Raw genomic sequence first — 13,639 nt, forward strand, 5'->3', positions numbered from 1 at the left:
TGTTGGGAAAAAAAACCAACAACCATGGATAATTAATACATCATTTTGCACCCAAATTATCAAGTCAATTTAATAACATACAATACAAGAACATTTTTTGAGTCCTTCCCCAAGGGTAGGATTTTCCAAAATTTAAATGAAGAAGCCATTTTCGGTCTATGCTTAAAATTATTTGATAAATCGAAAATCTAAGCTGGTCTCTACATAATTATGCTTTTTTTTTAATCATGTAAAGTAATATTAAAAAAATAATAATATAATCCAAAGAGAACAAGTTAGGACTTGGGAATTATAAAGCGACCAATGGCCGTTGACTCGCGTATGACTTTCCAGTGATGAAAACCGACACCTGTCAAGACTCAAGTGTCAACACGTCACCCCCCGCTTCCGCTGGGTGCTGTCCAAAGACTCCATCACAATCGGGTCGCCACCCCCGTACCCGACCCGGAAGACACACAACTAAAAGATAAATAAAGAAATAAAATAGAAGAGGGAGTGAGAGACTGGAAAAGACGCACTGTTTTCTTGAAAGATTTTAAAGAAACACGCGGATAAGTCTTTAAACTTGGAAGAGACAAAGAAAGAGGCCTGACACAAGATTAACCTCTTCATTTGATTGTTAGGGTTCTGAAATTATTCGCTCTGGTAAGCTTTTCTCCTCTAAATTCTCTTTTAGCTTTGTTTAGCAACTGTTTGTTAACTGTGTACAATGCGATTGAAAAAGAACAACACACTAAATGAATTAAATTTTATTTTTCAGTTTCTGAAATATAGGAGTTAGAATTTTCATCTATAGAGTTTCTTTTTAGTAGGTGGATTGGTTCAGTTTATTTATTTCCTTGTTCTTTTCCCTATAGATTGAGCTGTAGGAAGTGCTGCGAGTCAATGTTTCGTTTTCTCGTCTAATTTCCATGTAACTAAATAGTATTTTAGGTTTTGGAACACTCAATTGGCTCAAATTTTGGTGTTATTTGCTGATTTGGTGTATATTGTACAGTGAGTGTTTAATCGATCGAATTGAGTTTTGTAATGCTTGAATGTGGCTGTAATAAGGAAACCCTAAATTTTCTATTTCTGATGGATTTTTCCTGAAATAAAATAGCTGGTTTTAACTTCATTATCATATATCATGGTTTTATTAGTTTAATGGGTATGTAACAGTTCATTGTATGTTATAAAACTGTTGAATGTTTGTGCCCCATTGAAATCCTAATTTGGTGGTGAAAAGCTTAGGTGCATTTTTTTTGTCTTATGGTTTTTGAAGAAATGGGTGGTGAAGAAGGAACAAGCAATGGTGATACGGAGTGGTTGAAAAGAGAAGAGTTGAATAACGGATGTGGAGTCAGAATTGAGCATGACTTTTTTTATGGGAGCTCGAGCCTAGGTGAGGGTTTTCGGACCTACAAGAGGCGGAAGCATGCAAATTCGAGTTCTGAGGGAAAAAGTTTAGAGGATTGGACGGCTTCTGTGGAGACTGCTGATAAAAACACTGAGCAGGTATGTTGCCATGAATGTATTTATGGTATAAATGCTTGCAAGAATAAATTGGTTTCTTCACTATAATAGTGAATTTGTGAGATAAATTTTGCTAGTTTTGAAGTTCAAGGAAGAAATATGAGTTGTAAAGATTTCAAATGATGTTAAAATATGCCATGCAACTTTTAATAAGTTGTAACACTAGGCTTTGAATGACATGAGTAGAGAAAAGTTGTCACTGATAGGATAACCTGTTTAGAGATTGAGTGAATCTGTTACTTGCTAGCATTCCCTCATTATAACTGTTGCCTACCTGAATGGTAATCAAAGGGTATGGAAGGCTATGACGCGAGTCTTGTGTATATCTGTGGAATTCTGGAACATTAATCAAAATATATGATAACTGGGCAGGATTTGTGAGATCTTGGCCTGTATTGCCATTGACAGTTAATGTTTCTCCATTTGTTCACCTTTTCATATATCTATTCTTGGTAATTGCAGGGAGCTCTACGGTTTGATTGCCAAATGAAATTTCTTGCTGATGTGACACTTTTATAAGTTGTGACGTATCCTACTTCATAAGCATTGGAAAATGATTATATATTTTTATGAAGCTCATGAACTTTGTTAATGTATTCATAAAAGTTTAGTACTTATCACTTATGTATGATTTGCAGCACATAGTCAGCCTGCTTTTATCCTATTTATTATTGCTTTAAAAAATACTGGTAGAAGAACTTGCATCTGTAAGTTGTTTGGATGGGAGTTCCAGAACAAAATAATTTGCAATTGTAGCCTGGTATTCAAAACAAAACTTCCATGTTATTAAGCCATTTTCTCTTTTGCTGCTGCGTAGTTGGATAATCAGAAATTTGGTTTTGTCAAACATTTATTTGTGCAACTTAAGGTTGCCAGCATGTTGGCTTTAATATAACGGTTTTGGGTAAGGCTGGGTTAGTAGCCTCACTTTTGGGCTCTTTCGAAAAATTTGAGTGTATGGGAAAATGTATTTAACATTATGTTATCCTTGAAAAAGGAAATAGCCTGATAAATCGGCTTAGACTTTAATAGTTGATCCAACTGATGGAATCTCCTGCCTAGTTTTCACTTTTTTGGATTGTGATGATTTTTCATGGTCTTTGGCTTTGTTGAAGCAACTTGGTCTCATGCTGAGTTTGTAAGGAACTATAGGACACATTTATATGCAATTTTTTAACATGCCTTGTCTTCTGGAATGACTATGGTGCTTTTTTTTTTTAATTTTAATTTTTCACTTATTGCAGAACTTCAGAGATGTTGTACTGGAGCACCTGTATCAGTCATTTAGTGATGACGAGGGTGGCGTACAGGGATGTATTCGAGAAGCACTTTTGTCTCACCCAGAAATGGATTGTGCAACAACAGTTAAGGTCGGGGCTGCACCAGATTTGCTTGTATTGGACATCATGTGTTTTCCATCTCTATTTTTCCTTCTCCTTCAGAAATTTTTTTTAGTTCCGTTTGTGTATGTTGCAGGGATTGAATACTCTTCATGAAGATAGAAACAAATGCTTGCAAACAGGGATTCATAATGGAACCCAGTATCTGACTAAAAGTCATGTGGGTGTTATATCAGATGGACCTTTACATAGATCAGATCGCCGTACCAATACTGATATGTGTCAACGTGCTTTCTTGGAGATTATAACTTCCGAAAAGTTCACTTTACTATGCAAAGTACTTCTTGGAAATTTCCAAGGAATCAAGGTTGACAGAGTTTTCAACTTATCTGCAATTAACTCAAGGATGAAGCAGGGAGCATATGAAAATTCACCCATGCAATTCATGGCTGATGTGCAACAGGTATTATGAGTTCCATGTCAAAACTAATCATCATTGCTTGAGTTCCCTTTTTGGAGTTGGATGTCAAAGAAATAGTGCTTCAATGTTTGGTTGGCTTAGTATTCCGCTGATAGTTGGAGCAATCTGGTGTCAATTTTGAGGGTTTTCAGTATTGTGGTGATTTGTATGGGTGTATATTATCCTCTCAAAGATAAACTTGTATGTTACTGATAATGCATATCAAGTCTTAGCTCCAGGAGGAAGTTATAACTGGATTTTTTTTTTTAACAAATATATAAGAAGAAAATATCTGACACTATTAGTTACATTTTTCATTTAATACATGAGATTTAAATGTTATTGTTTGGGCTCATTTCACTTCTTTTCAATCTCCTAAGCGTCGTCTCTGGTGTGGAAAAACTTGTTTCTCCATGGCTAGATCAAAGATTTTCCTTTAAGAAGGTGTTATTATTCGTACATGGCATTTCAAAATCTCAGACATGGTTATTGTTCTTTTTCCTCTTTTTGATACATATACATCCCGATTCTTTACTTTCATGATAGAATGTATGCAAGCCTTGTACACACTGATCCATAGAGATATTCTTGGTAAATGCTTATGGGCATTCATCTTTCTTTGATGAATATAAGTACCCTACCATTAATTCTCGCCCGAAATGCAATTTTTCTGATGCATGAGATTATGAAACGGGCAATGCTTGTGCTCCTCATCTTTACTAATGGAATTCAAATGTTATTTTTGGCGTTTTCCATGTGTTCTTTCTGATGTTGACTGTGTTTAATTGTGCATTCATGAACTTGTATTATTGTTGAACTATTTACCTTCGTCCTTCTGTTTCTTTATAGATGTTTGTTCCTTCATTTTGTCCCCATTTTATGTGAGAGTAAATGCAATATAATATGCGTGCTTTTTAATTGCGGGGAGACTGATATGCAACTAACTATAACTATAAATTGTCTTTTTGAAATGTCAATCTTCTGAGTGTCATTACAAATGAAATACATACCAACATTTCAAAATTGATTTTCTGCAGAAGCTCTCATTATTTGTTATTTTCATTTTCTAGCCTGATCTTCTTCAGACAATTTAAGTACCTTTTTCCTCTTATACTTCACTTTGTAAAACATTTGGCAGGTATGGAAGAAGTTTCAAGAGATTGGTGCTGAAATAATTACTCTTGCAAAGAAACTTTCAGAGTTGTCTCAAGCTTCGTACATTGAGCATGTAAGATACCAACTTGTGGATGTTCGTTTGCTTTGAGTACTCGAGTTTTATGCTGAACAAATTTCTTCCTTGCTTCTAAAATTTGATAAGTTCAGTTTATGGTTGCTTGGAGCCTGCCTCAGTTAAAATATTTGTTTCTCTTCCAGGTGGGAGGCTCAGCACACTGCAGTTATGATGAAAGGAAAAATGAGGTAAAGCTTATGACGTGCTCTCACTGGCATTGGTAATACAAAGAACTGAAGCTTTTGAATTCACATGTGCATATAATTGTCAATATATTATTTGATATTTAGGCTGAGTTATGTGCCTGCACCATAATTACATTGGAAATAGAGCATTGTTTAGCATTATCAGGGAGCATTATTTCTTCTTGGGAAGTTCAACAGTATTTTAGCAACAAAGTTCCGTCTACGGTGGACTTGCATTGGGATTTTAATGGTTCATTTTGTCTCATATATCTCCAGCTGTTTGTTCACTGGCAGTTTGAATTAGCTTAATCAGGCAGGTGGAAACTTCTTCCTTTTCCCCTCCTGTCTCTGGTGATAATTAAATACATTTAGTATTTTTGTTTTTAAAGCTGGTCCTTGCTTTGGCCTCAACCAACTCAACTCAGCCACAGTTGTAGGATTTTGGCTTGCTTGAAGTTTCTCTCCATTCTACATGCAAAATTTACCAGCACTTTAGCATATAGGTTAGGTTACTTTTTGCAGAGAAAGTGATCAAATCCAATATAAAAATGTTATTTACAGTCTTGTGATGAACTTATGAGTTTCAAAACTTAACCTATCCGATCTTAGTAATGAGGGATATTTGAAACTTTTTGCCCGCGTCGCAGTTATCTACCATGGAACCTGATTCTGTTGTTAAAGTGGAGCAAACTGCAGCATGTGATGTGTACAAGGTTCACACTTGCAGGCAATGTGAGGAGAAGGCTGGTGAGAAGGATGGTTTAGTGTGCGATTCATGTGAGGAAATGTATCATCTCTCCTGTATTGAGCCTGCTTTCAAAGATATCCCTCCAAAAAGTTGGTATTGTGCTAGATGCACTGCAAAAGGATTTGGATCACCCCATGAGAATTGCATAGTTTGCGAGAGGATGAATGCCAATGCCCCCAGGATCCAAATTAATCAAGCTGGTGATGAGATTTGTCCGGCAAACGGGGAAACGTCTACAGAGTTTGAAGAGAATTCAAATTGTACTACAGCTAATGTCGATAAGCCAACTGATAACGGGGTTGACAGCAGGGAATCTCTGAACTTATGCAAAATTTGTGGTAGTAAGGTAGAAGAAAGTAGTGACAAGTTCAGATCATGTGAACATGCCTTTTGCTACAGTAAGTTTTATCATGAGAGATGCTTGACGCCAAAGCAGTTGAAACGTTATGGTCCCTGTTGGTTCTGTCCTTCTTGTCTATGTAGGGCTTGTCTTACTGATAAGGACGATGAAAAGATTGTTATGTGTGATGGGTGTGATCAGGGATACCACCTATACTGTATGGAGCCGCCGCGCACTTCGGTTCCCAAGGGTACGTGGTTTTGCAGAAAATGTGATGCTGGGATCCAAGAAATACGCAGGGTGAAGAAGGCATATATGCATAAACGGAAAAAGCAGGATGAAGAGGAATCGGACAAGGGTAGGGGAGGAATGGATATGCTTTTAACTGCAGCTAGGACCTTAAATTTTCAGGAGATGGCAGCAATCGATGGTAGTAGATAGGGACTGCAGGGGCCATGTGCCCCCACTGACTTGAGCAACATGATTAGAAATGTATTTTAAAAAAATTAATTCAACAAAAAAGAAAGGTGATAATAGGAAGTTAACTTGTATCCTTTTCGTTTTTTTGTTATTGATTTAATCAAAAATAAAATTTCTATTAACTTGTATCTTTTTCGTTTTTGGTTATTTGATTTAATCAAAATAAAATTGCTTGACATTGTTTTTGGAATTTTATGTATGGTAATTTCAAAAATTTAAGGTTATAAATATTAAAATAACACTCGGTAGATAATTGGAACTTTTATGAAAGAATATTAATAAATTCGTAACTAAGTAGCATATTCGTCGGGTTAAAAATGTAAATAACTACTCTTTCTCCGCAATACCTTGTAAAAAGCAAACAAAACAATCGAATTTCGCTCTTCATTGCTTTTATATAGTGTTTACTTTTTAGAGTGAGAGTGAGAAGTGTGGATTCTTTCCATTCCAGTGTTTATTTATAATTTTTAAAGAGAAAGTAGGAATTCCACTCTGTAGGTCCCTCTTAATTTTAGAGTGGGGTGTAGGATTCTCACTTTCATAGGGTGTGGTGGGAGACTGGTCCACTCCCCCCTCTTCCCTTTTTAGCTTTATATTTAAAATAAAATAAATAATATCATATTTATTTAAATAATATTATTTTATAAATTAAAGTTATTAAAACTAATAATAATAAACATATTTATTTTATTAAATTTAATAAAATAAATAATATATGTTTATTTAAATGATAATATTATTTTATTTTATAAATTAAATTTATTAAAAATAATATTATTAAACATATTTAAATATAATATTATTATATGTAATTAAAAATAATAATTTACATTGATTCTAAGTTGAAATTACTTAAAAATAATAATATTATACTCATAGAGAATTAATAATATTACTATATTATATCTTTATTTGAAATATAATATTATCATATTTATTTAAAAATAATAGTATTATATTTATTTAATTAATAATAGTAAATATTTTATTCTAAGAAAATATTAATTTTGTACTATATTATCAATAATAATAATGTTTCATTTGTGTTGCTATTATTAATATTTTTTATTTACGTAATTCAAATTAAAATTAATAAAAAATTATGATTTACATAATTAAGAATATTAATAATTACTATTAATTTAAAAATATAATAAAATAAATATTTTATTTTTCAAATATATTTTTTATTAATTTTGTAATTAAAAATTGTAATTCTTTAAATAAGGGTAAAATTGTAATTTAAAATCATTTACTCCTAATCCAGTACAATGTAAACATATAAATTGAATTTTAGTTTTAATTCCATACTCCTATTCCAGTATAAGTAAATAACATGCTCTCACTCTCACTCCTCACTTCTAATATCAAGATTCCCACTCCTCCGAATTCACACTCCAATCCAAAATATAAATGCAGCAATAATCTTTTCATTTATTTCCATTCCAATGAAATCCAATTATAAATTATAGAAAGCAGAAAAAAGATAATAACCGCAACAAATAAAAATGTGTGATATTTATATATGCTGTGCAATTCAATCATGCGGTGGGCAAGCAAATTACTTTATAAACTTCTGATGCTGTGCGACTTCCGTTCACATTGTAGGCATGCGTTGGTTTCGATAAACTACTACTTTTGAGACTAAATAAACATAATATTAATTCATCAACAAATTAATAAATATAGATGTTTCTTATCTTTTCTAAATACTGTATCAATATCCGTAATAGTATTATTATGCTTGCTCACGAGTGATACACAATCTATACTTATAACCTATTACCATAAATATTGTATTGTATGACATCAATTGATTTTATTATCAATTGAGATACGAAAATATAGCATTACTCTTGTTATATAGTTAAGCGAATATTTCATTATATATATATATATATATATAAAATATGCTCCTCGAACTTATGCTGCCGCTTCTCCTCATGACAGCTGGTATAATATGATCGACTGATAAAATAAGGCAACCGGTATGATTAACTCAATTTATGGTGCAATCGGCTTCTTAGCTAATCAGCCAAATTTTGTCAATCTTGGTGTCTAGATACGAACATAACGCCAGGGGAGCGCAACAAATTATTTTATCTTTTTCTCTGTTAAATTGTGATGTGATGTCGATTCCTGCTTGGATTTAAGGAGGTAAGAATTGAAGACGCAAGGTAAAAATATTTTAGCTTGCTTAACTTTAGTTGTTATTTCGAGATGGTTTTAGAAGAACACGATAATGGAAATGTCATTATAATATTAGCTGATGCTACCAGTCTGACAAGCAGCCCGTGAGGATAATTCTATCAATAAGGAACTGTCGAGAATGGAAAGTACATTTTTATTTAATTGTAGACAAGTCTCCGTCTCATTTCAGAATATAATATTAATATTGGCCTACAACGAGCTTTCCAAATTCCCAGGCTCCCCGACTGGGACATTGGGTCAAGCAGGCTTGGATTTTTGTCAAACACTCGATTAAACTTCGATACATTCCATGGAGCGGCCACTTCTATTTTATTTTTATTTTTGAAAAATTGCAGAAAGCAGATTCAACAGGCGGAATCAATAGGGACGCTGAGCAAAATGACTGTCTCCACCGTGAGTCCCGGGCCAATTGCGAATAAAACACCCCACTCCAAGCCATCACCGGTGGTGGGTTTGGCCTCCTGCATGCTCTTCTTCCTTATCTCATCGAGTATGAAGTAGACAGATGAACCCCCCATGTTACCGTACTCACTCAGCACATGTCGGCTTGCCCTTAGTTTTTCCTTGCCCAGTCCAAGATTTAGTTCGACCTGGTCTAGAATAGCTCTGCCGCCAGGGTGAACACTGTAAAACAAGGAGTTCCAATCACTAATCCCAAACGGACTCACCGCATCAACTAACAGCTTCTCAATGTTCTTCCCAACAGTCGCAGGCACATCCTTTGACAAATAAAGTTCCATTCCCATTTCTTTCACGTGTGCCCTGATAAACTTGTTGGTATCGGGGACGCTCATTTGTGTGCTGGACACTACGTGGAACAATGGGCGTTCAATTGAGACCTCAGGATCCGCACCGACGATGACAGCCGCAGCTCCATCACCAAACACAGCTTGCCCAACCAAGATGTCCAGGTGGGCTTCTTGCGGCTCATGAAAATACATGTTCATGATATCCGAAAATACTACAAGAACCCTAGCCCCGGCATTGTTCTCCGCAAAATCTTTGGCGCAACGGATGGCGGCCCCACCAATGAAACAGCCTTGACTGTATATCATGAGTCTTTTTACGGACGGTTCGAGGCCTAGAAGATTCATAAGACGGAGATCCGCACCAGGAATGTCGACGCCGGCCATGGCACTGAATACGAGGTGAGTGATCTTTGATAAAGGCTGGCCCCACTCTTTAATGGCCTTCGCTGCTGCTTCCTTACCAAGCTTTGGTACTTGCTCAATCAGCAAAGCTTGACGTGCATCCAAAGACGGGGCATTGTAGCTACGCATACTTGGGTTTTCTTTGAGCACCTCCTCTGTTACATGCAGATAACGTTTCTTGACCGCTGATCTATCGCCTGCATGTTCGAGCAAATTAAGTAACATACATCAATTAACAAACGACATACAAACTAAGCGAAAACATTATCAAATATGCTTGCTTGCTTACATATGCGCTTGAATTTGTCTTTCAACTCTGTCTTGTGCTCGCAATCTGTGACACGAAAGTAGAAATCTGGATAGTCAGATTGGTTGAAACAGGTGGGAGGATTTGCAGTGCCAATTGCCAGTATCGAGGCAGGGCCCTTTGATCTCTTGGCATTAAGAAAATTTTTCACTTTCGCCATTGATTCCATCTTGTTAAATTGCTTTAATTTAGTTAATTTTCTCGAGGGCTAGTTAGGCATATGGAATGCATAAAGCGTTTGTATTTATAGACCGAATTCGGGTGTATTTTTAATTTGAGTCATGCTAGGTGTCTCGAAGGGCGAGAGAAACGGCAGCACGCCCTTCCTGACAAAAAAATAAAATAAAATAAATTAATAATAATAATAAATTAATAAAAAATAACAGAGAAATGTTGAGAAATCGAAAACTCTATCGGCTTATCCACTCTCACCCACTCCCCTCCGTCCTCGCCATTTTCTTTCTTCTCTGAACAGTAATACTGCTGATGACGACACAACCACCGCCGACGACCGGTCATCGCCCAATTAGTCAATCCATTTTTTGTATAAGTGACTACCATCATCAGGATTTAGAAGAGCCTGAATCTCTTTAGCGATAACTTCAAAGAGCCTCATGCAGGGTGAAATAGCACTAAATGTATAAGCAGCAACTTTCATATTCTCAAACGGAGTTTCAATTTTCCCAAGAACTTTTTCTCCCTCAACTTTACCTGAAGCCGTTAATGGTAAAAAGTCAGTGCATTTGATTGTTGCATTGTTGGTAATGATCTCTTCTGGAAGTTCAAAGCCTTATTCCTGCACAAGGGATTCCTTAAGTTTATATAAATAGATGTACATGTCTAATAAGAAGTAAGATTTTCTCTAAATTTCACTGTAGCTGTGGCGCCACATATTTACTATTGTTGAACTTTTTGCATTTCTGTTGAATCAAACAGAGAACTTAGTAGTACATTTCAGTAGACAAAAATTCAATTAATTACTTTTATTTTTTTAATTTTTCCCCTAAATTAGCTTAAGGATTCAATTAACGGACATGCTTAACTATATTAGCTTATCCACTCTCACCCACTCCTGGAAGAGAAGCTCAAAAGAAATGTAGCTTTTTGTTTCTAAGTAAAGTGGGAGATTTGAGTAAAGTGGGAGATTTGAGTAAAGAAACTCAGGAGTGAAGAAGCTCAGAAGAAAAGGGTAGTTTTTTGTTTCTAAGTAAAGTGGCGACATTTTGGCTGCAGTAGATATTATTATACCCACATGTTGCCATAGCTTTTTGCTTTATTTATGTTTTCTTCGTGAGGCAGAAATTTATTATTATTATTATTTTATCTAGAATGACGCGTGCGTGATAGTGGGGGGAGAAACGGCAGCACAAGCATTTTCCTTGTAATGCCACCGTTTCTCTCGCCATTCTCTCGTCGTTCTAGCCATTATGCATTTTTTTTTAATTTTTTAATGAATATAAATATGGATGGGGCTATTTAAACTTACTAATTTTTTTTAAAAAATTTTACATTTAAATTAAGTTTTTATTTTTAAAATAATTTAGTTAACTCTAATTCTCTTTATCTTCCCATTCCTTAATTTCACCGTAAGTAATTTAAATTTTTACCATTCAATTTCAAATAATATAAACTTCTCAAAATTAATTACACAATAGCTATTACAAAATGGAGATAAAAAATCAACCATGAAAGAAAGAATATCAATAAGATTTTCCCAACCATGAAAACTATAAAGTTTATTTTAAGTTTCATATCTATCCTCGAAACAACAAATTTAAGATGTACAATAGGAAAAGAATAATAATAAGAAACAAGAAATAAGGTTTGATTTACTAATAAAAGAAAAAAATCAATGGCCAAAAGAATGAAACTTAGATTTCAAGACGTATAATGTGATAATAAAGAAATAAAATTCAAATCTTAAAGTAGAAAAAGAAAAAAAAGTAAAACGTGATTTTGAGATTTTAAAATTTACAATTCTAATAATTAACATATTTTTTTAAGCGGGTGTAGAGAGAAACTTAATGTGTTCAATAACATCACCCTAGCTATGCACAACTAATGGCTGCTCAGAGCAAAAGATTGCTAAATTTGTCTTTCAAACCCGGATCAACTTGTTAATGGAAACTTTTTAATTGGCCCCTCTAAAATAAGAAATAGTCTACCACTTGTTATGTAACTTATAAATTTCGTATTATGCTTTACTTGTAGGATCTTAAGTGTGGATATATAATTACATTAAATAGATGGTTTTTTTTTTGTTAGACCAACTGAAACACAACAAATTAAGTCTAAAATATTTATTAGTTTCTATAATTAGTATATTGATAATCTATATTAGAATCGAAATATCTAATTTTTTCTTAATTTTTTTTTTGTCTTAAATAATATTTTAAATTATCTGCTCTCGTTAGATCAAATTTTTTAACTACGCCACTTGATATAATTGGCAGGTAAAGGAAAAGCGAAGGTGCCGTATCTGGCCATTTCTGATACGGAACATAAATATTTGTTTGGATAATCGTCACTTGAGTCACAATTGTTCGTTAAAATAAACCTGATGTCAGCTAAAGTTCCACCGATTATGCTCAATTTGAGCCTATGAGTGCCACCATTATTTATTTGGTTAGGGGAAAAAATAACTAACAATAATGAAAACGACACTTAACCATAAATGAATTACCTTGATATCAATTTTTTTAGATTTAAACAATTTACGTTTTGATTTAACTAAAGTACCTTTGCATTTCTAACTCTGTTTAACTGCCAAACTCGATCAGAAACCAAAATTACACGAACTTCAATTACGGAGGATTTAAACTTAGTATTCTTTTTTTTTTTAATTTCTAATCCCAAAATAGCAAGGATTCAAGTTATAAACACCTAAACAATAATATTTAGACCCAAAATTTTTTTTTGACATAAATAAAATATAAGCAATGCCTAAGTACCCGAATTATTCAACAAACTCCAATCGCTCTAATGCTCTGTTCAGGCGGCTGAGGTTAAAAAAAAAAAAAATGCTACGGAGTTCATCTTCTCCTAGGCCAATCGTTCAATCTGGAAGGGCGGAAAAAACAAAGATAAAAAAAATAAAATATTTATCAAGCTGATCTTATAAGTTACCATAAATAATCACACCTCTCAATATGAAACATTTTTATCTTAAAAAACAAAAAAGACATAAGTTTGCAAAGCAGAATTCAATCAATGTATGCGGTGAATTTTATTATTAAAGTATTGTTTTATTATAAAATGATTAAATTAGACATAACCTTAAATAATTTTTTATTTTTTCGAGTATATTTAATAAATTGTTTGGACGTGTCTTTTTTCTTTTCAGACATGTAAAATGACGTAAAGTGAAAACTCAATTAAATAAAATATAAGGGACTTCATAATCCGCTACATAAAATATGATAAAAATTCATATTAGTACACGATCCAAATAAAATTGAAAATTAATATGCATTACATTCACAATAAAATTGTTACAATAATATTCCTTAGATTTTCTATTTCTTCTTATTTAGAGCCATTGGTATTGTGATACTTTTTTTGAGTGTCAGTTATCTTTTTCTATTCCTTCATCAAAGATTGAAGTATGATCATATTATGCCAGCCTCTTTTTATGATTGTGCAATACCGTCATTGCAGTACATAATTGTTAT

The 13,639-nt window shown here is 33.8% G+C and overlaps 2 protein-coding genes across 3 annotated transcripts; one reads left to right on the top strand and one right to left on the bottom strand.

Moving 5' to 3' along the window:
• Positions 1-505: 505 nt before the first annotated feature.
• Positions 506-6,354, top strand: LOC18041917 (PHD finger protein EHD3). 2 transcript variants are annotated; one of them, XM_024182930.1, is made up of 7 exons: positions 506-645; positions 1,234-1,497; positions 2,760-2,885; positions 2,992-3,318; positions 4,454-4,543; positions 4,690-4,734; positions 5,379-6,354. In XM_024182930.1, the coding sequence occupies exons 2-7, from the start codon at positions 1,252-1,254 to the stop codon at positions 6,258-6,260; spliced, it is 1,716 nt and encodes a 571-aa protein (XP_024038698.1). In that variant the 5' UTR covers positions 506-645; positions 1,234-1,251; the 3' UTR covers positions 6,261-6,354. The 2 variants fall into 2 exon arrangements, with proteins under 2 accessions (XP_024038698.1, XP_006434305.1); XM_006434242.2 differs by having other exon boundaries at positions 1,265-1,497.
• Positions 6,355-8,820: 2,466 nt separating this feature from the next.
• Positions 8,821-10,165, bottom strand: LOC18041607 (chalcone synthase). Its single transcript, XM_006434243.2, has 2 exons — positions 9,951-10,165; positions 8,821-9,858 (listed from the first exon to the last, which is right to left on the bottom strand). The coding sequence occupies exons 1-2, from the start codon at positions 10,135-10,137 to the stop codon at positions 8,855-8,857; spliced, it is 1,191 nt and encodes a 396-aa protein (XP_006434306.1). The 5' UTR covers positions 10,138-10,165; the 3' UTR covers positions 8,821-8,854.
• Positions 10,166-13,639: the final 3,474 nt, after the last annotated feature.

The sequence above is a fragment of the Citrus clementina genome, unplaced genomic scaffold (assembly GCF_000493195.1).
Source record: "Citrus clementina cultivar Clemenules unplaced genomic scaffold, Citrus_clementina_v1.0 scaffold_5, whole genome shotgun sequence".
NCBI classification, from domain to species: Eukaryota; Viridiplantae; Streptophyta; class Magnoliopsida; order Sapindales; family Rutaceae; genus Citrus; species Citrus x clementina.